The sequence below is a fragment of the Oryctolagus cuniculus genome, chromosome 16 (genome assembly GCF_964237555.1).
Source record: "Oryctolagus cuniculus chromosome 16, mOryCun1.1, whole genome shotgun sequence".
Classification (NCBI taxonomy): domain Eukaryota; kingdom Metazoa; phylum Chordata; class Mammalia; order Lagomorpha; family Leporidae; genus Oryctolagus; species Oryctolagus cuniculus.
In genome coordinates, this window is record NC_091447.1 from 33,135,777 (window position 1) to 33,159,580 (window position 23,804).

The 23,804-nt window shown below is 44.2% G+C and overlaps 1 protein-coding gene across 9 annotated transcripts in view; it reads left to right on the forward strand.

Annotated features, from left to right (window-relative positions):
- HECW1 (HECT, C2 and WW domain containing E3 ubiquitin protein ligase 1) overlaps positions 1 to 23,804 on the forward strand; it is a 407,022-nt gene that overhangs the window by 159,357 nt on the left and 223,861 nt on the right. For all 9 annotated transcript variants that reach the window (XM_051852912.2, XM_051852913.2, XM_051852914.2 and 6 more), the window contains one exon: positions 21,831 to 22,155. In XM_051852912.2, the coding sequence (XP_051708872.1) occupies positions 21,831 to 22,155 (325 nt within the window). The remainder of the gene's footprint in view (positions 1 to 21,830; positions 22,156 to 23,804) is intronic.

Here is a 23,804-nt window from a genome sequence, read left to right on the forward strand (position 1 = left end):
GGGTGTTTGATGAGTTTCATAGGGAGGGATTTTAATATAATTGTGTTTCTTTTCACAGGCATTTTCCTCAGATATGGAAAATTTAGAGCGGTTCCCTCACTGTGTCTAGATGTTGGGGAGGAGAAACCTTGATTCTAAGGCAGCTTCTAGGGACTGTTAATTTCCTTTAATTCAAAACTCTCTGATTTCAAAGCACCATCCATGGGGCGTGTTGTTTTCTGAGCCCAACAGCATTTGGAGGCCCCCATGTAACAGGGGGTCCAAGTGAATGTGTCCTTAGAACCACGAAAGCACAGCTAATAACCAGAGTCAGGAAATCAGAGAAGTCTAGAAGCCAGCGGCTGGTGTCACCTCAGGTTCCTGCTGTGTCACCTGAAATTCCCCACTAAGGACTCAACACAGGTGTGGCCTAGAGAGGAGCCCAGAGTCCAACTGAGCAGCAGGTGACAAGCTGCGTGGAGTGGCAGGGTGGGGGACATGGTTGGCAGGTGGCTTTTGGTGGCATCCTCTTCTCTGATGTCATCATGCATCTGAGACGGTTTCCCAGGGTCGTGAGAGCTTTGAGTTCAGCTGAGCCCCTGTATTAATGCAAGGCAGAATCTGGATGTTTGTACTAAGTGATGCCCTGTTGCTTCCTCCTGACCTTCCCAAGTTCGGTCCTCAGTCTTTGGCATCACATACCTGAGGAAGCTCTCCAGACCCGGAGGGAGCACTCTGGTGTGGTGGTGGTGTTTTGCTCTTTTATGTAGAAACACTTTATTTCAGTGCATTAAATAACCCCGAAGCTGCAGGGGCAAACCTCTCAGTGCTACTGGCGGAACCTCGCTGTTTTCTGAGTTGCGCGCAGGGCTGGGGAATAACCCACCCGTGGGCCATGTATGGCCTGCGCGGTCATTTCTGTCCGGCCTTGCCCAGGCAACCACAGGCAGGACTCAAGATTCAGAAAACCTATAGCAGGCTCGTTTGTAAGGTGATGATTTTGTGTGGCCTCTGCATGATGCTATAGGTATTCAAATGGCCCTTGGCAGAGAAGAGTCCCCACCCTTAAAAATATGGTGCTGCCTCTCTCAGGACCTCAGAAGCCGTGGCGCCTCAACATATGCGTGCACATCAGAGACCTCGAGATGCTGGTGACTGCCCGGCAACCAGCTGGTCCCACGGGGCCTGGGCGGGTGGTGGGAGGGAGGGTGTTTCTAAGATAGCTCCCTTGGCAGAGAGAAGGGAAGTGACTCAGCCTCAGAGCCTCACGGAAGTCCTGGGAGGAATGGGCTGTCTCCATGGTGGGAACCCTACCTCTCTCCAGTTCCGGGGAAGCAGCCCTCACTAAGGGCAGGAAAAGGCAAATGGTTCACGGCGCTAACACTGGTCTCTTCAATCCGCACCTCAGTCCAACTCTGGACTCAGACCTCCTGGAGGAGGTCAGGTCCTGTTTTATTGGATCAGCTGGAGTCGGGAGACATCTGGTAATTGATCAAAATCTCAGAGCAAGTGGGAGCCCGCTTAAACCAAGTCAGGCTGACTTCAAAGGCTTTGACCTCCAATCTCGCCTTTTTGTTCCTGGAAAGGATAGTGCATGGTCTGCCGTCCTTGGGGTGATTAGCAGGATGGATGGCTGAGAAGGGCCTACCTGGGTCAGCTGCTCTTAGAAGGAGAATTTTCTGGCCTGGAAGGCAAGGGGCTGGAGGCAGCAGCTGAGGACATCTGTATTACACATGTGTTTTCCCACTCTGTCAAAGACTTTGAAAGTGATCCTTGTTTTTATTTGATTATCAGTTTATCTCTTAGTCTCATATCTTCAAGCAATTGCTACACCAGTTTGATAGGGAAAAACAATCAATTGTAAGCTTATTCATACCCATACCAAAGAGATGCTTTTAAATGTTAATGCAAATATGCCAATGGCATATTGTATTTGATTATCTTTTTTCAAAGATTTATTTATTTATTTGAAAGAGTTACAGAGAGAAGGAGAGGCAGAGAGAGAGGGAGAGGGAGAGGGAGAGAGAGTCTTCCACCTGCTGGTTCATTCCCTAAATGGCTGCAATGGCCAGAGCTGAGCCAATCTGAAGCCAGGAGCCAGGAGCTTCTTCTGGGTCTCCCATGCAAATGCAGGGTCCCAAGCACTTGGGTCATCTTCTACTGCTTTCCCAGGCCATAGCAGAGAGCTGGATCAGAAGTGGAGCAGCCAAAACTTGAACCGGCGCCCATATAGTTTGCTGGCACTGCAGGTGGCACCTTCACTCGCTATGCCACAGCGCCGGCCCCAGTATTTGATTATCTTTTAAAGCTCAAATCTGTAGGTGAATGCTGCTTCTTAAAAATGTTATTTGAGGCCGGCGCCGCGGCTCACTAGGCTAATCCTCCGCCTTGCGGCGCCGGCACACTGGGTTCTAGTCCCAGTCGGGGCGCCAGATTCTATCCCGGTTGCTCCTCTTCCAGGCCAGCTCTCTGCTGTGGCCCGGGAGTGCAGTGGAGGATGGCCCAAGTGCTTGGGCCCTGCACCCGCATGGGAGACCAAGATAAGCACCTGGCTCCTGCCATCGGATCAGCGCGGTGCGCTGGCCGTAGCGCGCCGGCCGTGGGGGCCATTGGAGGGTGAACCAATGGCAAAGGAAGACCTTTCTCTCCGTCTCTCTCTCTCTCACTGTCCACTCTGCCTGTCAAAAAAAAATGTTATTTGAAAAGCAGGGGCAGGGGTGGGAGAGAGACAGACAGACTGAGACAGAGAAAGAGACATAATTCATTCTCTGGTTCACTCCCCAAGTGCTGCAACAGTTGGGGCTGGACCAGGCCATAGCCAGGAGCCTGAATCTATCCAGAGCATTGCTATGGGTGGCAGGTACCCAAATATTTAAGGTATCCAGGCTGCTTCCCAGGGTGTGCATTTGCAGGACACTGGACTGGAAGTGAATCCAAGCCTTGAACCCAGGCCTTCATATATGGGAAGTAGATGTCCCAGGTGATGTCTTAACTGCTGTACCAGACACTTGCCCCCAAACACTGCCACTGACTTGGGTATTTTCCCCAGCACATAGTCACGCCAGCTTGGTCAGCATTACTTATAAAGGAGAAAAGTTGGAACACTCTAAATTTCTAAAAATAGAACTAGTATGGTAAATATCCATGTGTTAAAATATAATGATTATTGAAATTATGTTTATGACGTATTCTTAAAAATCTGAGGGAAGTTCTTATACTATCATAGTTAAGCATCAAAAGCAGAATAAAAAATGTGTGCTCTCTCCCATGGGAGACCAGGAGAAGTACCTGGCTCCTGCCATTGGATCAGCGCGGTGCGGCGGCCATTAGAGGGTGAACCAACAGCAAAAGGAAGACCTTTCTCTCTGTCTCTCTCTCTCTCTCACTGTCCACTCTGCCTGTCAAAAAATTATAAAAAAAAAAATGTGCTCTCAATTATCTGACAAAATGCACGAGGAAGAAAACAAGACATATTTGCAAATAGCCACTCTGATGAACTCTGTGTGGCTTAGTTATTTTTAAAATTTTGTGTATTTTCCAATTTCTTAGTATGTATTTTTTTAGACGTCTCGATTTCTCTCAGGTCTTTGGGATTTGTTGAATGTGGCTCAGCGTTTTCCTAATGCCCGGGAAGAGCTGTGCGTGTTGAGAACAAAGGGCCCTGGTTCATGCCCAGACACAGCTAGTTAGTGAATGTCAACTCTGAGCCACGGTGCAGCAGTGGACACCCCTGGGACGGTTCCCGCTGACAGCAGATGAGCCCTCATCTCCTCCCTCATCCCTGGTGCCCCGATACCCAGTGCACACGTAGCCTACTATCTTTGGCTTGTCTCAGTTCAGCTTCAGGTACCCTTTGCACCTTCCTAGATGGAGAAAAGAGGCCAAATGTGAACTAATGGGGACAAAATGAAGGCTGACAAATCCACTTAGCAGTGAACTGTTCCAGGGCTGTTCCTGGCTTCTCTCAAGAGGGCTGATCATTTCGAGTGCCCTTTTGAGCCTCCTGCTCTCTGCTGCTTGCAGGGAATGTGTCCCTTCTCTGGCCTGAGTAGCCCATGTCTGACCTATGCCTTACAGGCACTCAACAGAGAGTTACTGTTGAATATCTCAAGGTGACTCGACTCTCTCTATGGGGCTCTTTGTGACAGCCACTCATCGGAAGCAGTGATGGCCGCTCTTTAGAATGCTCGCCCTTTGGTCAGAGTCTGACTGAACGGATGGTTCTTAAAAATGCAGCCGCCTGGGCTCCACCCCAGCTCTCCAGGAGGGAGGACCACGTGTTATATTTCTAATTTTGTTTTCTTCTGATACATTAAGCTTCCTTTTTTCTGCCTCCATAGTATTGATTTGAGAATAGGAACATATCTTGAGTAACAGCCAGCCCAAAACTTTGCAAAAATGAATGAGATATTTGGTGGATATTTGGATATCGGATATTTGGTTCAGTTGAATTGATTTATATACAGTCAGAGAAAGAGCACATTTCAGACCCTGATCTGGAATCCTTTACTAAAAACCTGTAGTATTGTTTGTTTGCTTCTTTTTTTTTTTTTTTTACATTTCCTACAGAGCAGATGAGAATGTCATTCATGGAGACTGCTTTTCTTCATCTTCCAGTTTGTTCTTGCATCATGCAGACACCATGCAGAACCTGTAGCACATGGCTCCTATGGTGTGTGTGGCCATTTGCTTCTGGGGATAGTGCTTGGGTGATATCCAGAAAGACAGGCGGCTCGGGTGCACCCAGAAGGAGCCATTCTCCAAGGCAGTTCTCAGGGATTTCTAGTCACCTGCAACATCAAGGACCCTTCTTGCCTCCGTTTCCTTTTTCTTTTAAGATTTCTTTATTTGAAAGGCAGAGTCACAGAGAGGCAGAGGGAGCCAGGGAGGGAGAGAGAGGGAAAGAGAAAGAGGGAGAGGTCTTCCACCCACTGGTTCATTCCCCAAATGGCTGTAACAGATGGAGCTGGGCCAATCTGAAGCCAGGAGCCAGGATCTTCTTCTGGGTCTCCCATGCAAATGCAGGGACCCAAGGACTTGGGCCATCTTCTACTGCTTTCCCAGGCCACAGCAGAGAGCTGGATAGGAAGTAGAGCAGCTGAGACTTGATGTGACGCCTGTGTGGGATGCCGGCACTGCAGCTGGCAGCTTTATGCACTAGGCCACAGCACTGGGCCCCCTGCCTCCTTTTCAATAAAAGTTAGAATGAAATGGCTTCCTGAATTTTGATGGACATCCTAAGATTGATCAATTTTTCCTTAGTTTTATGAGATAGCTGCCTTGGGTTTAACTCTAAAGATTCTTCTTCACTGTGTTTTGATATATCAATTTAAACACTCATATAGTGGATTCACTAGAAAACAATGTAGTAATTTTCTAACAAATCTAAATTGCATGTGATTTAGGAGTTTTGATCATAATTCAGAAAGACATGATCATGAGTGCTGTATCCCAATTTGAAATCTTAAAAGTTTGAAATCCCTAAAGTCTAAAAAAAATTCCTAGAATCTACAAGCCCAAAAATAAAAATCCTGAAAATACAATTCTGGAACATAGAATTTGAAAATTTCTTTAGAAGATATTTGTTTGAATTTTAAAGGGAGATTTATTTGAAGAGTATGTAAAAACTACAGAAAACTTCATGAGTTACATTCATTCCCCTAACATAATGCATCTATCTTAAGTACTACTAAAAATGTATTAATTCCCCAGAATTTGGCTATCTAGCTTTCACATTTACACTTTTTTTTCAATGACAATTATAGTTTTGGGGGTTTTATTTTTCAGGATTATGATATTCAGTATTTTAGTCTTCAGGATTGTGATTTTTGGAATTTTAGACTTCAGGGAGTTTGATGTTTTAGGATTCCAGCATTCAGATGCATGGCATTTCAGGTTGTATAGCTGGAGTTATGATCAACACCCCGACTTGGAGGATGTGTTCTGGTATCTTTGTACTACTCTGGCATGCTATTCCATCAGGAATATCCATCCCATTCTCCCTCTGTATTTGTGTTTTTTCTAATATCCTTACTTTGGCAATTGGGTGTGTAACACCCCGTAGACTGTCTTGAGCTGTTATTAATCTTTCACACACGCATGTCCTAACTCTCCATGGTGGATGCCTTCATTTATATCCCCATTGATTTCCCACTGTTTGGCATGTGTGTGTGTTGTCTGACTGAATGAATAAATGAGGACTGTCTGGAAAATGCACTTTTAACAGTTGCAAGACATCTTGACATGTGGTTCTGACTGACTGCAAGCAATATTAATAAAACAGTAGTAATATGCCAGCCTGTGACTGCAGATCGTAATTGAGACACTGACACAGTGTACTTTGTCTTCTGATGACTGGTGGGTATGAACCTCCTCATTTGCAAAGAACAAAGCTTTTGTCTTGGAGTATATGGGCCCCTAAGACTCATTAGCATATACCTGTGGCTCTTGCTTCCTCAGAACTAATGTTTCCTCTTGAACAGCCTTTCAAAAAGCCACATGGCTTTGGTTTTCTCATTTTCCTTTTAATACTGCTGGCTCTCAGGGCTTTTCAAAGAAGCCTAATGAGAAGTTTGAATGGCAACCCAAGCATCTCACTATGATGAGAAGGTCTCTGTCTCTACCAGTGCCCACAGGGTGGGAGCTGTGTCTGCTGCTTCTCCGCCCTCGCTCTGTGACAGCTGTCAATGTCTGGAAGGATGCAGGACACTAACCTCCATGTTCTCTGCATGCAGGTAAAAGGGAAAATTGGAGATGCTGAGTAATTAATTTAAGCCCCAAATGAAAACAAAGATCTAAAATATCCAGACCACTGAGACTTCAGAGGTTCATGTTTATCTGGATATAATCAGCTTGTCTTACAACTCACGGAAATGACAGCAAGTGCCCTTGAATGCATTACCATATCATTGAGACCCACAGTGTCTAGGCATCAGCTTACCAGTAAAAAATGTCCTAGTGAGATGATAATAACCTAGTTTGCCTTTTGGTGATCGCTGCAGAGAGTCTAGAGATAGCACCAATTAAATTACCTTCGCCTTGAATTTAATGTAAATCTATACCGTGTTGTTATGCAAGGATGCCTGTGCCTGGGAATTGGTGGGTGACTTAACTAGGGTCGTTCATTCAGCGTTGCAGCTGCATCTTCTGTGTATAACAGACAAGCTTGGGAGAGGGTTGCAAGCACCCAAGCAAAAGAGATGGACTGCATGAAATTGTAGCTTTACTTTGTAAAACCAAAAGGATTTAAACAGATATTTCTTAAAAGGAAAAATACAAACAACTAACAAATCCATGAAAACATGCTCAATTTCACTTGCCATCAGAAAAATGCAAATCACAAATATAATGAGGTATCATTTCACTCCAGTTAGAATGAGTATTGTCTAAAAGACAAAAAAATGACATATTCTGGGGAGGGTCTATAAACACTGGTGGTGGGGATGCAAACTAGTGCAACCACCATAGAGAAAAGTGTGGTGCTTCCTTGAGAACTTCAAATAGGTCCACCGTAGGACTCTGCTACCCCATTTCTGGTTATATATCCAAAGGAAAGGAAATTAGCTTTTGAAAGAGAAATTGGGGGGCCGGCGCCCTGGCTCTGTAGGTTACTCTTTTACCAGTGGCACTGGCATCCCATATGGGTGCCTGTTCTAGTCCCAGCTGCTCCTCTTCCAATCCAGCTCTCTGCTGTGGCCTGGGAGGCAGTGGAGGATGGCCCAAGTGCTTGGGCCCTGCACCCACATGGGAGACCAGGAGGAGGCACCTGGCTCCTGGCTTCAGATTGGTGTAGCTCCAGCCGTTGAGGCCATTTGGGGAGTGAACCAGCAGATGGAAGACCTTTCTCTCTGTCTCTTCCACTCACTGTCTGTAACCCTACCTCTCAAATAAATACATAAAATCTTTAAAAAAAAAAAGAGAAATCGTCACTGTCATATTTATTGCAACACTATGTACAGTTGACAAGACATGGACTCAATCTAGGTATCTACTGATGGATGAATAAACAAATAAAATGTGACCTGTATACACAATGGAATATTATTCAGCTATCAAAAAGGATGAAATTCTTACAGCTGCAGCAAGGAGACTGGAGATCATTGTGTTAAAAAAAATAAGAGATAAAGATAAATGTTATGTGTTACATTTTCATTTGTATAATTCCATGTATGTTACATATACAGATTTAGGAGCATAGTGATGTTACCCATCTTCCCTTCCCTCCCACCCTCATTCCTCCTTCCTTTCTTTTTTTAAAATTTTTACAAGGACATTTTCAGTTTATTTTATGATCATAAGATTAACCCTCCACTAAGTAAAGAATTTTAAAAAGTAAGAAAAAAAATCCTGCAACAGTAGAGACAAGGGCTATAAACAAAAATCAATTTTCAAAAATATCAATTTTGGTAATTATATATTTTTTGTACTCTGTTAGTAACCATAGATCAAGGAAACCATATGGTATTTGTCTTTTGGTGACTGGCTTGTTTCACGAAGTATAATAGTTTACAGTCGCATCCATTTTTTGCAAACTGCAGGATTTCATTTTTTTCTGCTCTGTAGTATTCCATAATGTATTTATACCATAATTCCTTTATCCTGTCTTCAGCTGAAGGATATTTGGGTTGATTCTTTATCTTAGCTGTTGTGAATTAAGCTGCAATAAACATGGGGGTACAGATAACTCCTTTATATGCTGATTTCATTTCCTTTGGGTAAATTCCCAGGAATGGGATGGCTGGGTCCTATGGTAGATCTATTTTCAGCTTTCCGAGGTATCTCCATACTGTCTTCCTCAAAGGCTGCACTTGTTTGCATCCCTATCAACAGTGGATTAGGGGACCGTTTTCCTCATTTCCACCCCCCACCCCCACACCCTTGTCAGCATTTATTGTTTTTGCATTTCTGTGTGAGAGCCATTCTAACTGCGGTGGGGGGACTTCATTATACTTTCTATTTACATTTCCCCATGCTAGTGATCCAAGGATTTCTTCATGTGTCTGTTGGCCATTTGAGTTTCATGTTTTCTTTCATATTTAAGAGTTTAAAATAGTGGACCTGAGCCTAGAATAGTGATTCCTGGAAGCTGCAAAAGCTGGGAGAGGAAGGTTGAGGAAGTTGGAAAACAAGTATGAAAGCAGTCAGAAATAATTCACTTTAGTGTGCAGCGAGGGGACTACAGTTCACAACCATGCATTATGGGCTTTCTCCAATGCTAACCGAGTTGAATCATGAATTCCGTGTTTTGTTTCTTTTTTGGTTAAATATTTATTTATTTGAAAGGCAGAGAGGGAAAGAGAAAGGGTGAGACAGAGGAAGAGAGAGAAATTGAGAGAGACAGACACAGACAGAGAGAGCTCCCATCCACTGGTTCACTCTCTAAAAGCTTGCAACAGCTTGAGCTGGGTGAGGCTGAAGCCAGGAGTCTGGAAATCATCCTGGGTCTCCCATGTAGGTGGCAGGGACCCAACCACCTAAGCCATCACCTGCTTGTCTTCTAGGGTGTACATTAGCAAGAATGCTGCACCCAGCAGCAGGACTGGGACTCCAATCCAGTTCCTCCAATATGGGATATGTGCGTGTCCTAAGTGGTGTCTTAATTGCTATGCTATTTTTTAAATATGAAAATGTGATTGTTCCTTCCTTTTGTCATTTCCATGAATAATTGATGATCAGATTATATGATTATCACCTAGATCACCTGATTTGCTTCCTTTGACCTTGGTGTGAGATCTTGATGCTGTTGGAATTTCCCACAAGGAACTCACATTGTGAGACACCTGTGCACTTCTTGATGGCTCACTTAGAAAGCCATTCTTGTCTTTGTTCCTGTCATTACATTCTTCCATCAGTGTTCAATGAACTTGATGGAGATGCTGGTGGGTTGATTTTCTCCTTACCCTTTCAACTGTCCCATTTTATCCTAAATCACTATGGATAGGCCTACTTTTATTTTTAAAATGGCATCAGTTTTTAAACATTTCTCCTTGCAACAGACATGTCTTGATTTAAACCACCTCTGCTGGCTCTGCTATTATAGCCTTGGTGTCGAGTTGGTGCAGCCTGGTGTGGCTAAGAGAGGTGACAGCTAGAATTGGGATGGAGAAACTGGCTGGAAATCTCACAGGAGAGGGAACAGTGCTGAGAAGGAAAGAACACATTACCTGTGAGCCCACCTGGTATGTGGGCTGGCTCTGTCATTTCTCGGGAGGAGAAGGAGGATAAGTAATGATACGTGAATGAGAGAGATTTCGGATGCCTTTGTGTCACCAGCTGCTTTTTGTGTTTTATTCTTCATCATTTCTCTAAGTTGACTTCCAAAAATGCTCTCAGCTCTTAGCAAGGAATTTACGTCAGATATGGCAGTGTTCACCCAGGGCACTTGGATCACAGAAGGAAAGTGCTACTCCTGCTGCTGCTGGGTCAGCCCCCTTGTGTAGCGAGAGCAGGCACTGAGGTTCATGTTCCTAGTGACCAGCACCCTGCTTAGTGCTGTGGTCCCAGAGGGGGCCTCCCTTTGGCCTCATAGGTGTTCTAAAACTGGGAGCCATAGTTCTGAGGTGAGAACCGTGCTACACCCAAATGTGTGCCCAGCCCCTTGCCCTGGTGTTTTAGCAGGGGCTTAGCTGTGTTACTCCTGGGGGTGATGTTCAGTGGCACAGCAGGTGTGCAAACACAACGTGGGTGAACCCCCACCAGGCATTCCCTATTTTCAGGGAAGCGCCTCTTCTCTTACCGTGGCATGCTTGGCCTTGGCCTTTGGCTTTGGCCTTGTTTCTGCCCTGGCCTCTTCCCTCCCCACTTCTCCTGCCTCATGCACCTCTGGTCTTTCTGTCCCCTGAACATGTGAGCGTGGTCTTTACAACTACTCACCTTTCGTATATTTCTTCTGCCTAAAATATACCTTTTCCACTTCTCCCTGAAGTCTCATGACCTTCTCCTTCTGTTAAAGTCAGTGGTCATCTCTGTATCCTTGAAGCCCCTCTAAGCTTGTTTGTCAACCTGTATTGATATTATTTTCTTATGCATCTTTCTCACCCGGTAGATAGTAGCCAGCTCATTGCATTATTACTAACACAACACAGACCATGTGGTATGTACTCATATGTGCTTAATTCATGTCTTAACTCTAGAACAGCCACAGGCCAGATGACTTTGCTATATAACCATGAAAGATAGGCCTTTGTACTAAATTCTATGACAAGGCAAGATCACAAATATAGCATACTCCAGGAAAATCACTTTTCCATATTAACATATGCGGGCCAACCTTGGCAATTGAAAAATACTGAATTTATTTCTCCTGATTAATTCTGAAGAGCAAGGTATTCAGAAGCACGTGTTTTTAAGGGCTGCAAAAATCCCTTAACAATAAAACTAAACACAAGTCACAGCGTAGAATATGCCTGTGTGGTGCATGAGTCACTATTGTGTTGCAGGATTAATGCGGCATCCATGAGAGCCCAGTAAAAACAGGCTACCTGTGGTACCGTGTGTGCTGTGCCTTGTGTGCATGTTGACTTAATTTTTCAAGAGCCCAGACCTTACCTTATGACTTCAGTCCCTGCCTCCCATAATGAAATTTAGCAACTGAGTTGGACACAGCATCATGGGTCAAGACTGAAGAGACCACGCACTAGATGAAGCTTCTCTATGCACTTGGACGTTGACCTGGAGGAGAGCTGTGACCTGGGCTCCTTCAGACACCCTGCCCCTTGCTGTGCTTCTCACTGCTGTGGTGTGAAGTGTCTAAGGAGCAGGTATTCAATCACTCCCCACGATTAGTGTCCAACAGGGATGCCCTCCATCTTAGCATGGAATCGGAGACCCTCTTCCCGTTCTTCCAGGTGACCCCTGATCTCCCTGGCGGGTGGCTGAGAGGGCCCTGCTGAGCCTGGGAGCCCAGCATGCTCTTCATGAAGCCATGTCTGTACACGTGGAGTTCCTCCTGCTCAGACTGGATTTTCCTCTGCTCTTGCCCAAGAGTGGTCTTTCTCCTTCTTCCAATGACAGCCTTCTGCAAAGGCATCCTCAGCATCTCTCCATGCCCACCAGCCCTGTCTTGTGTCATAGTTAACTGATCTGATGTCTGCCTCTTGTGAAAACCTCTTTGAAGAGAGGAAAATTAAGTCAACCCTGTATCCATAGAGTACTTAGAATCATATATATTACAAGCTGAAGAATCCATAAATGTCTACTAATTAAGTGGATTCAAGGAAGAAGAAAACCAAAAACAACATTTGCTTAAAAATCTGTGTGAAGTCCAACTTTCCAGAGGATGTAAGAATGTATTTATATATTTTTAAGATTTATTTACTTATTGGAAATGCAGAGTTGAAGAGTAAGAGAGGAGAAAGAAGAGAAAGAGAAGAGAGGAGAGAGGAGAAGGAGAGAGATCTTCCATCTGCTGGTTCACTGGCCAGAGCTGGGCCAGCCCAGAGCCAGGAGTTAGAATCTTCTGTGTCTCCTAGCAGGGGCCCAAAGACTTGGGCCATTTTTCCTGCTTTCCCAGGTGCATTAACAGAGAGCTGGATCAGAAATAGAGCAACCAGAACTCAAACAAGTGCCCACATGCAGCGCTGGTGTCACAGATGGCAGCCTCACCCACTATGCTACAACGCCAACCCCAGGGTGTAAGAAGGTAAAAGAGAGCGTCTATATAGCAGCACTTTGAACCTGCACGGTAAACAACAGCATGCTTTTGAGAATTCAATGAGTGTACAAACTTGGCACCTCATTTGGAATCCTACTGAAGTGTGCTTCTCAGAATTATATTTGTTGCCTAGCCTCGCTGCCTATCAGCATGCAGATCTGAATATGATCATAAATAGAGAGGAGAGCACACTGTGGTTCATTTCCCAAAAATCCGAAGGCTCCCTCGCATGTGCAGCAGCCCAGGCAATGGACATGGCAGCTCACAAACCACAGGGAGACCGGGGGCCTAGTCATTGATCTGCCACTCACTTGCTGTGTGTTCAGCACAGGCTACTACCATTCTCCGGCCATCAACTTCCTAATGAACAAGAGGAGGGGACTGTATCAAGACCCTCCATGACTGTTACTCTAGAATTCCATGTGATTCATGGCATAATGGGCTGGCCTTGGAAACTGGAGTATAGCCAGGCAGATGGTGGTTATGGAAAAACACCCAGTCACCCTCTTGGCACAGCACACTCTTGCAGGACTCAGGGTATAGTGAGGCTAAAGGAGTCATGGGGGAACCTCCCAAATGCTGAACAGCCCGGAGCCCGGTGCTGCCAGCTTGCAGCCAGCCCCACTCCCATACCTCTCCACGGTGGTACTCTGGTCAGTGTGGTTCCTGGAGACTGGTGCCCTGAGTTGCTGATATGCACTGTAGTTCCAAGGAGTGAAGGTGCATCCTCTCATCTTTCATCTGTCAGTAGATTGATAGGGAACTTTCCTTACTACCATCTGCTTGGTGCCATATTGAGGAAGAAATGGTCTTGTCTCTTTCCTTGTCTGTGTATTCTTGTTCACCCTCCGTGCCCTACACACACACACACACACACACACACACACACACATACACACACATGAATACCACTTCTCATGACCTTTCCTTTCTATGTGGATCAGAGGAAATGCTAGGTAGCAGGAATTTGCCCTAAATAGCATGGAGAGGCCCTCTTCCCTCCCCACTGCCCTCCCTCTCCTTCTTTGCTGCCCATGGCTCTGTTCACACAGGCTGCTTTGGTTTCACCACCTTCAATGTTGAACTCCAGGTGTTACCTCCGAACTGACCATGAGCTACACCAAGAAATTCCAGATTTGACCAAAGCCATGAAAGGTACACACACACCCAGTGAGCCTGGCCTCCTGCTTGCTTCTCTGAAAGTCAGAATGGCATCCAAGCCATGAGGCACACAGCTGGGCCTTCCCCTTAGCCACCATCCATGGGGCTCCAGGGGAGACCTGGGGGAGGGGATTCTCAGCTCTTGTAAACCCATTGTTGGTTTTTTTTTCGTAATTGAAAAGGCTTTATGTGTTCCTAAAATACTGTGTCTGGCTGTCATTTTAACAAGTCCTTGGCTGTTTTAAATCATGGCTTCCTATGGGGGTATTCTCTGGCTTGGTTTGATTTGCTTATTAAAATTTTCTCTGCCTAATGTTCCTTTTCAGTCAGGAATGTGTGGGTTTCATTTCTTTTTCAAAGAAAAGGAGCCCACACAATTTCGTTAATATAATTCTGTGATATTCTGCTGTACAATGGCCAGCACAAAAGAAAACTTTCTCAACACAGGACTTCGAGTCTGAAAACAATCTGTGGCCCAAATTTCAGGACAAGGATCTGGGATTTGAAAGGTGAGATAGAAGCAGTGGTATGACAGCCAGCACCCCCTCCCCTACCGCCTCCCACACACTCTGTCCCGTGGCCTCACCCATACCCAGCAGCTTCCAAGTACAGGTGCATGGGTACTGGCAGGATGCCATAGGAAATACTGCATCTCGTCCCCAGCCCTCTCTCCTTGCTTGACAGGTGAGGGAGGTGGCTCCCAGAAAGGCTGAGCCCTTTACTTTTAGCCAAATTGTTCCTCTTAACAGTGGTGACTCATGGGAAATGCGTAGACCACGTGATTTTGGTATTGTTTGTATTCTTCCTAGAAGGAGACACCATTGGTCTGAGTGGAGGTTTCTGTGTTTGCCTTTTGGAGTGGAAGGGCTGACATTAAGTACTGCTTTAGATAAAGCTGCCTTGGCTTTGCTTCTGTACCTCCCAGCCTAGGCCATTCCTGCTTCTCCTGTACTATCTCTGGGAATTGTCCTGAGGCTTCTGCTGGCCTTGATATGGGCAGGACCACATTAATTTCCTTACACTAGGTTCTTGTTATGCACAAAGGCAAACATGCTAAGTGCCAATGTGTGTAAGGTGCACAAAGTGATAGATCTTATTAAAAAGCTGAGAAAGTGAACATACGTACCCACAGATGAGTATGGCTTGCCCCATGCAGATGCCCATGAACAGGCCGTAGGTCAGAAGGTTATCTGAAAGGAGAAGAGGTGGCAGAGGGTAAACAGCCCCTCCAGCAGTCATCTGCAGCAGAGGGGAGTGTTCCTCCTAGTTGTTGGCCTCTTCTAGGAGGTTGGGTGTGGTGCTTCTAGGAGTGAACCCACCTCTACAAGTTCCACGTGGAACTCAATATCCATATTTTCATGCCAACCTCACTTAGGTCCTGGATGAAGCAGATGCATCCTGGGAAAGAAGGCATTTTTATTGTCGAGTAGGAAGACAGAATTGCACATGAGGGATTGTGACTCCCAGCTCGACAGACTTCACTTCCTGCCTATCCACACCAATGTAATTTAGAAACTAGGGACTTGGGGGATTCTGGGACTCAGGCCTTGTACTTAAGGCAAAACAAGCCTTAGATGTCTTCCTGAGCTGGAGAAGTAGAGCAGCCATTCATGTGTCTGAGACAAAGAGGCAGCTGTACCCCCACTCACACATCTCCCCGTCATTCATTCACACAATTGTGTTTAATGAGCACCATCTACGTTCTTGCCATAACCTACTTCAGCTGATAATGTAGACATACAGGAGCTCTGATCTGCTCTCAGGCTGCCTGCCTTCTGGTGGAGAGACACTGATAAGAAACAAGGGAACAAGCAGGGCTGTTGTAGATGGAACATGTCAGTCAGGTCCTGGGTGTATCTACATCAAAGCTAGAGGGGAAGATGGGGATAGGCATGAAGTTAAAGGCAGAGCTTTTGAGTGCAAATGATGAACTAAGCTAAGTAGACTTGTGCATGTGGTCTGAAGGCAACACAGATAGCATAATTGTTCAGTCTCTGACATAAACTCTCAATTGTCAATCACACGAGGAATCTGCTACTATAATTGTGTGTTGGGGGTAAATCTTTTATGATATCATTCACCACAGTGCATAGTTTTACTAGCAAAACGTCTAAGATAAAATATTTTATTAATAACTTGGAGGGAGAAAAAACATCCCAGTATTCTGATCCCAAGAACCAGGCCTTGCTTTTATCTTCCTGGCTGCCAAGAACCTCACAGAAGTATCTGAATCCAGATTACTACAACTCTGTCTGTCCATGTTATATTCTTGAGAGTATATAAGAATGACAAGAGTGCCTACTTTTATAATCACACATACACAGGCTCAAATCTCCGTTTCCTGCTACAAGATATATGGCCTTGGGAGCTTTTATGGATCGTATCGAGCTGAGTTTGCCACCAGCCTGGGAATACTGATACTTGATAAAGCTTTGGTGAGATAGTGTACAGAATCCCTTGCATGGAGTCAATGTTCATAATTATTATTATTCTATTTCTTATTGTTACTCCCTGATTTCTGTTTGCTAATTCTCTATTTCATTGTGTACTTCCGCCACAAATTTTCTTAAATATTTTATAAAAGGAAATATTTTTAAAGTTCCACTTTGCCCCTGATGAAATAACCAGAGCTGAACGTAGAATAAAAAGCTTTAGGCATCTACTTGATCACAATAAAATCTGCTCATAGACTCAAAATTATTATTTTCTTTCTTCCAACCAAATAAGGCAGTTTCTATTACCTCATCTCATATACTTTAATGAGATTCCCTTCAGGGCCTGTGTTTTTCATTTAGAGTTTCTGATTTCATAGTGTAGGGGCAATTTTTAAGAATCATTTTCCCCAGTGTAGATATACCTTTGTTTGCTTTCTTTTTATTTCTCAAATGGCATTCACTCACAGCTTTATATTCTAAAACAGAAGAGCTATTAGTGACGTCCTCAGATAAAAACTGACAAAGCAGAACCTTTGTCTCCCCATGTTCTTCAAACAGCAACAACAAAAACCTATACATAATAACATTTTCCTCCATTGGCGTGATGAATTTTGCTTCTAAAATTCTATCTCCTTACAGAAGGTTTTGTTTTTGCTAATGTGCTATATACTGCATAAGGGTATCTTAAAACACATTAAACACATAAAGCCTGATCCAAGATTGTAAAACAATGACAACAAACCAGTAGCCTACCATTTATTTCAAAACATTTCAACAATTATCATGTTATTTAAGGTGAAATGCAAAACAAATAAACAAAACATTGTTGGATCCTCTGATACAAGTAACAAAAACCCATAAAAAAGAAAACAGCAGGTGGAATTGTATTTCCTATTAAGTAGGGCTCTTTGCATATGTTTAGATTGTTTTCATGGGCTCCTGCATAGCATCCATGTTTTAAAGGGTTAATTAAAAATCCATACTTAACATTAGCTACTAACTAACTAATTATTGGTTGACTATAACCAATAATTAGAAAATCACATTACCAAACTATGCCTGATATTCTTGTGGATTTAAGTGTCATACTGCTTTTTTACCGCCCTCCCCTTTGCACAGAGGAAAGAGAAAGAGGATCTTTTTTCAGATAAGGTTTGCCTGAGAGATTAGGAAGAGTTGCAGAGTTGTAACACATTGGAATCACTGTCAAAGAAGAGAGTGATCTTTTCTCCAGGGCTATTTAAAATAGTGCAGGTCTTCATCTGTCTCCCACAGCCATGTGGAGAGAAAATGATTAAATTGCTCCTTCCAGCCTGATGAGTCTATAGTGTATGCTAGGAACATGTGTGAATGCCCAGGGAGAATGTAACCACAAAGGAACTGCATGTTGGGAAACCAACTATCTGCCTGCTGTATTCAAGATGCAATAGTTGGGCTGGCACCGTGGCTCACTTGGTTAATCCTCCGCCTGTGGCGCTGGCATCCCATATGGGCGCCAGGTTCTAGTCCTGGTTGCTCCTCTTCCAGTCCAGCTCTCTGCTGTGGCCTGAGAGGGCAGTGGAGGATGGCCCAAGTGCTTGGGCCCCTGCACCCGCATGGGATACCAGGAAGAGGCACCTGGCTCCTGGCTTCAGATCGGCGCAGCACCGGCTGTAGCGGCCATTTGGGGAGTGAACCAACAGAAGGAAGACCTTTCTCTCTGCCTCTCTCACTGTCTATAACTCTACTTGTCAAATAAAATAAAAATAAAAATAAAAAATTAAAAAGAAGCAATGGTTGAAATTTGCTTAAACTTTTCAACCTAAAATAAAACTGAGGAAAGGTAACTGAGTGAGGTGATAGTGTGTTAACTAAGTTGATTGTGGTCATCATTTCACAAAATATATGTATAGCAATTCATCATATTGACTACATTAAAATCATGTAATTTTAGTGACACTTCAATAAATCTGGGAAATTAAAAATAAAAATATGCACTGTAGTGAGTTTAACAAAAATACCTATTTGTATATGATGGAATAGGTTTATGAGAATTTCCTTCTTACATTGCTTTTATTCCCTATCTTTCCTCTCCTCTGTACCAGCTAAATCATTATGTCTTTTGGTGGTTTATCTATTTATATAAGCTAACTTAAATCTTTTTTGGAACAAGTACGGGTATAATTGAATATAATAAACTATATTAATTAAAGTGTTCAGGGCCTTTATCCAAGCCAGGAATTATGCCAGGCACAGGGGATATCGGGAAAAGAACATTTGCAGCACAGGAGGGAAGATGGACTGGTCAATAAGCAGCAATCCAGCACCAGTTCCTGTGGGGCAGGTGGGATTCCTGGGAATCATGGAGAAGAAGGACCACTCTCTTGGGAATGGGGAAAGAGGCAAGAAAAGGTTGCAGTAGAGAAGGTGCCAGAGAATAATATTTTAAAACATTTTGTTTGAGAAGCAGGGTGGAGAGGGAGAGAGGGAATGAATATGTGTGTGGTTATTTCCATATAGTGGTTCAGTCCCCAGATATCCAGAAGGACCAGGGCTGAGAGGCTGAAGCCAGTAGCTGCGAATTCAATCCAGGTCTCCCATGTGAGTGGGAGAAATTGAATCACACCGGCTATCACTACTGTCTTCCCAGCTGTGCATTAATAGGCAGTTGTGAGTGGGAGTGGAACCAGGAAGAACTCAGGTACTTGGATGCATGATGTGGGCACCCCAAGGAACCAGTGACTTAACTGCTAAGACAAATGCCCGCCCATAATCTTGAAGCAGAGGTATCAATCCTGCATGCCAGTGTGGCTGGGGAGAATACGTGTAAAGACAGGGCGCATGAGAGAATGTGGTCTTCAAGGAACAGCCTTGAGGCTGCTGATCTTATTCCTGGCAAATGCTATTATTCCAATCCATCAATTATTGACAGGCATCCTCTTTGACTAATGTTTCCTTCTATACTTTTGTTCTCACAATGTAGACAGTGATGACTGTGTAATTTGATAGTGTCAACAGAGTTGCCTGATTTCCAGGTAATTCTAATAAAAATACGGCTGTAGAACTGTCGGTATCTTCAACAAAAGAGAAACATTCTGCTGTTTTTTGAGGTCCCGATTAAACTCACATAGCTAAAAATCTCTCAGTCTCCTCAACATTAATGCAAAAATATCCTATTCAGTCACAAACATTACAGATAAAGGAAGCTTCTCACACAAAAGTTGGCAGGTGCTGCACTTTTACAAATAACACTTTTCTATATAATACTTGCAATTTTAATTTTGTAAGGAAACCTGGAGACTCATGGTTTAGAGCAAATTGTTGGTGCAGTGTAGAGTGAATTTAAGTGTGAGCACCCTGAGGTGACCTGAAGAGACATTTGGCCAGTGATTGAGCCTGGTTGTCTGCCCAGGCCCCATGTTTCAGGGGTACTTTCTTCCTGAAGTGACACCAGTAATATGTAGACGTTTATCTGTGGAGCATTTACTGCACTAAGAATTTGATTTGCACTGATAACAACCCATGTACAAATGCAGGTGCAGGATGATTAAATTGTCCAGGAACGCACAGTTGGGAAGCAGGTAGATGCTGCACAAGCTTGGATCCGTTTCGGCCTAACTCATAATTGTACAGAAGACTATTTCATTTATTTCCACAGTTTATCTCCATATTGCATTAAGTCCTTATTAGTCTACAAAAAGTGTGTGTCAATCAAAGTAATTTTATGCTATTACAGCAACCTTTCTGTTTTGGAGATTTCGCAAAGATTTCCTGGAGGCTTGGTGGTTTGCTGGGATCCTTCCTAAATGCTCACGACAGCCATGGGGCCTTGTGATGGGTGGGTATGGGTGGTCCACGCTTCCCTGGGCTTAAGCACTGCCTGTCTTTCTGAGAAGGCCGACTTCAGTGACAAGTGTTTTTGGTTTGTTTTGTGTTTTTATTTTAATATATATATATTTTTTTGAGAGACAGATTCATACAGAGAGGGACAAACAGAGATAGAAGTCTTCCATCTGCTAGTTCACTATCAAATGGCTGTAACAGCTGGAGCTGGGCAGATCTGAAGCTAAGATCCAGGAGCTTCTGGGTCTCCCACGTGAGTGCAGGGGCCCAAGGACTTGGACCATCTTCCACTGCTTTTCCCAGGCCATCAGCAGGGAGCTGGATAGGAAGTGGAGCAGCCCAGATATGAACCAGTGTCCATATATGATGCTGACACTGAAAATGGAGGCTTAACCTACTGTGCCATAGCACTAGCCCGTTTTTTTGTTTTTTGTTTGTTTGTTTGTTTGTTTGTTTTAAGTTATAAAACATATGGAAATGGAAAGAGATGCTTCTGAAGCCTGGCTTTTCTGCCCATAGTAATTCTATGGTTACCAGCAGTAGGGCCAGAGGAATTTCTAACAGGAGACACAAATAGTGAATGGAAAGACCTGCCACCTGGCCATTAGGGCCCACAGCTCAAAAGGCCAATACCGTGCTTTGGACTTGAAGATGGTAAAAGCTAAGGAGACTTGTGTGATTTAAAGAGTAGATTGGTGCTGGGTTCCAATGTTTGTGGCTGGTAAACAAAAAGAAAATATCTTACATCTGATTGATATATACATTAAGTTAGTCTCTAGGATCTAAATTACATGATCCAACATTACTTTCAAGTCTTTATTTTCTCTTCTTAAAAACACAAGTGTTATTAGTGGTAAGAGTAACAGATACTTTTACAGCCAGGAAACCTCAGAATGTATATTTAAATCCCAGTTTTGTATACTTCGATGAAGTCAAAATCATCCTTTCTTCTTTTGAGAATGAATCCCTTATAAAAACAAGTTCTATATGTGCCTTCCTTCCAGGTTTTCCAAGTCATTTGTTCCCAAAACAGGTTACTTCTCTGCATCAGCTCAGCTCACTTTGAGCGCTCAGTGTTGTAAACAGTTAAAAGGGGCCTTTTTCCCCCTCATCAGATACAACACTTTCTGTAATAACATTGGCTCCAGGGGAGACACAGTCCTCTGAGATTGACTTTATTGAAACTGTAGTGTTTGACGATTATTAGGACATTTGAGTAGAAATTCCACATGGCCCAGAGACATGCTGAAGAGTGAAAGGTCTGTAAATGGAAGAGAAAGATGGTCTCACCCTGCAGAGACCACCTCTAACTCTGGGATGTCTGGAGCACTGGGCTGTGCAGGGTCACTGCGGTGTTTGGTAATGACCACTACCATTCACTCTAAGAAAGAGAAAATGGACCCAGTTGAGTTGACATTGCAGAACTCAAGAGGTGGCATTGGGTGGGGGTGGCACATAGTCACCTCTTCAGGGCCATTCTCTAAGCACTGCAGCCCTTCCTTCTAGTATCAGGTAGGTTAGAGCCAGCTGGGAGAGGCCCCACCAGAGTGTGGAAACACAGAGCACCTTGGTGTGTGCCTATCTTTGTTCTTGCTGTTCCCGTGTAAATCTACAGCTACAGCCATTGTCCCCGCAGCCTTTGTCACGAGGAAGATGCTCAAGTCTGCCCATGAGGACAGTTCCTCACAGCTCATTTAATCCAGGACATCTTTGGTTTCTTGTGAGCATAGTGACCAAGTTGTCGGGATGGCCTGAACCTGCTCCCTCTGTTTCTTCCGCAGAATCTGTACCAGAACAGGTTTTTAGGCCTGGCTGCCATGGCGTCTCCATCCAGAAACTCCCAGAGCCGACGCCGGTGCAAGGAGCCGCTCCGCTACAGCTACAACCCTGACCAGTTCCATAACATGGACATCAGGGGCGGCCCCCACGATGGTGTGACCATCCCCCGTTCCACCAGCGACACTGACCTGGTCACCTCAGACAGTCGCTCCACTCTCATGGTCAGCAGCTCCTACTACTCCATAGGACACTCTCAGGATCTGGTGATCCACTGGGACATAAAGGAGGAGGTGGATGCTGGGGACTGGATTGGCATGTACCTCATCGGTGAGTAGCGCAGCACCTGCACCCTGCCCAACTGACCCAATGCATGAACCAGACCAGCTGGCAGTGCGCTGTGGAAATGGCCATCTTTTATAAAAGATTGATTTGTTGGTTTCTTTGAAAGTCAGAGTGACAGAAGGAGAGGGAAAGTGGGAGCGAGAGAGGGAGAGATCTCCCACAATGGCAACAACAGCCAGGGGTAGGCCAGGTGAAGAACTCAGTCATTCATGCACAGTGAATGAGTGGATGATTCCAAAGCTCAGCCATAGATCTGAGGTAGGCTTATGGGTTGAGGGTAATTGGCACCTGGGAATAGACAGTGTCACTCACAGGTTGCAGAAACAACACCAGAAAATCATAGACAGATGGGTAGAGGAGGCAGCAAAGGAGGAACTGAAGCAGAAGATGGGGTAGGTGATAAAGAAGTGGGACAACTAAGAGTTCAAATCATAGAGGACAAGAGCAGAGGGGATTAGAAGAAGGGAGAGGTGGTCAGTGACAGAATTCCATGAATGAATAAGATCTGATGTCAGCCTGGCATTTTTGATGGATGGAGACACAAGTACATCCAATTCATCATCCTAGAATCCTAATTTGACAGTTTGTTATTCTCATAGTAGCGACACATATGTAACTGTGAAGTTATTTCATGCAAAATGCCAACACTTTCAAGGACATAGCATTTCAAAAATAATTTACAAGTCCAAAATTATCTGTGAAGCTTGACAGTTTATAATTCACAAGTCCTTAGTAACTTATCTTCAAGATTTGCAAGGTCTTGCCAAAGTTCAAGTCACAGAGCTAGGCCTAGAAATTTAGAGATAATGGTTTTGTCTGATCTGTCAGTTTACAAGGAGATGCCAATGCAGTGGTATGTGTGCACACATAGCTGCTCCTCTACTGGCAGAATTCACGTTGGCCACACATCTCGGCACTCTAGTGCAGGTTAGGTATGAGTCGTTGCACAGCAGTGGGCCACTGAAATGTCCAGGGGAGCCCAGATGTGGAATGCTTCCAGGATTATGACCTCTAGCTCTGTTCAGGCAAATGTGACTTTCCTCCTGCGGTATAGTAGGGTGGAGCTCTCTGTGTGTAGAGGGTAATGTGTGGAATTTTGATTTTGATGTGGATGGAGAGGGAATGATGGGTAAAATACCTCGGTTTATATGAGTTTAGGGGCATATACATTTTGAAACAATCTGCTAATAACAGATGGTGCTGAAATCTATTTCCTAGGATCTTTCTAGCTGTTAAGCAGTATATTATAAAACCTTAATATAAGGAGTGTTTCTCTGGCACAGTTGTGTAAGTTAACTGCTAAGCTCATGTAAATACACTACTGGATATGCAGTATATCAAAATTCATAATCTCTGTAGGAAAGGGAGAGAGCTAGGTTAAAAGAAGAGACTAACTTGTACAGGAAAGCGAAGATAGAGTACTTGTGTTTTCTGTCTAAACTTTGTATGCCCTTGCTAAGATTTCTCCCAGCAAGAAAGGTGGTCATTCTCAAGTATGGTGTTTCTTATTTTGCCATGTCCAAGTGAATTCAGTTGATGTCAGTATTCAGGCTTTGCCCTTAATATATTCAGTAGCAGGGCGTTCTCAGGGGGTTTCCCCTCACTGGTTTTTAAAGTATGAATGGCACTGACCA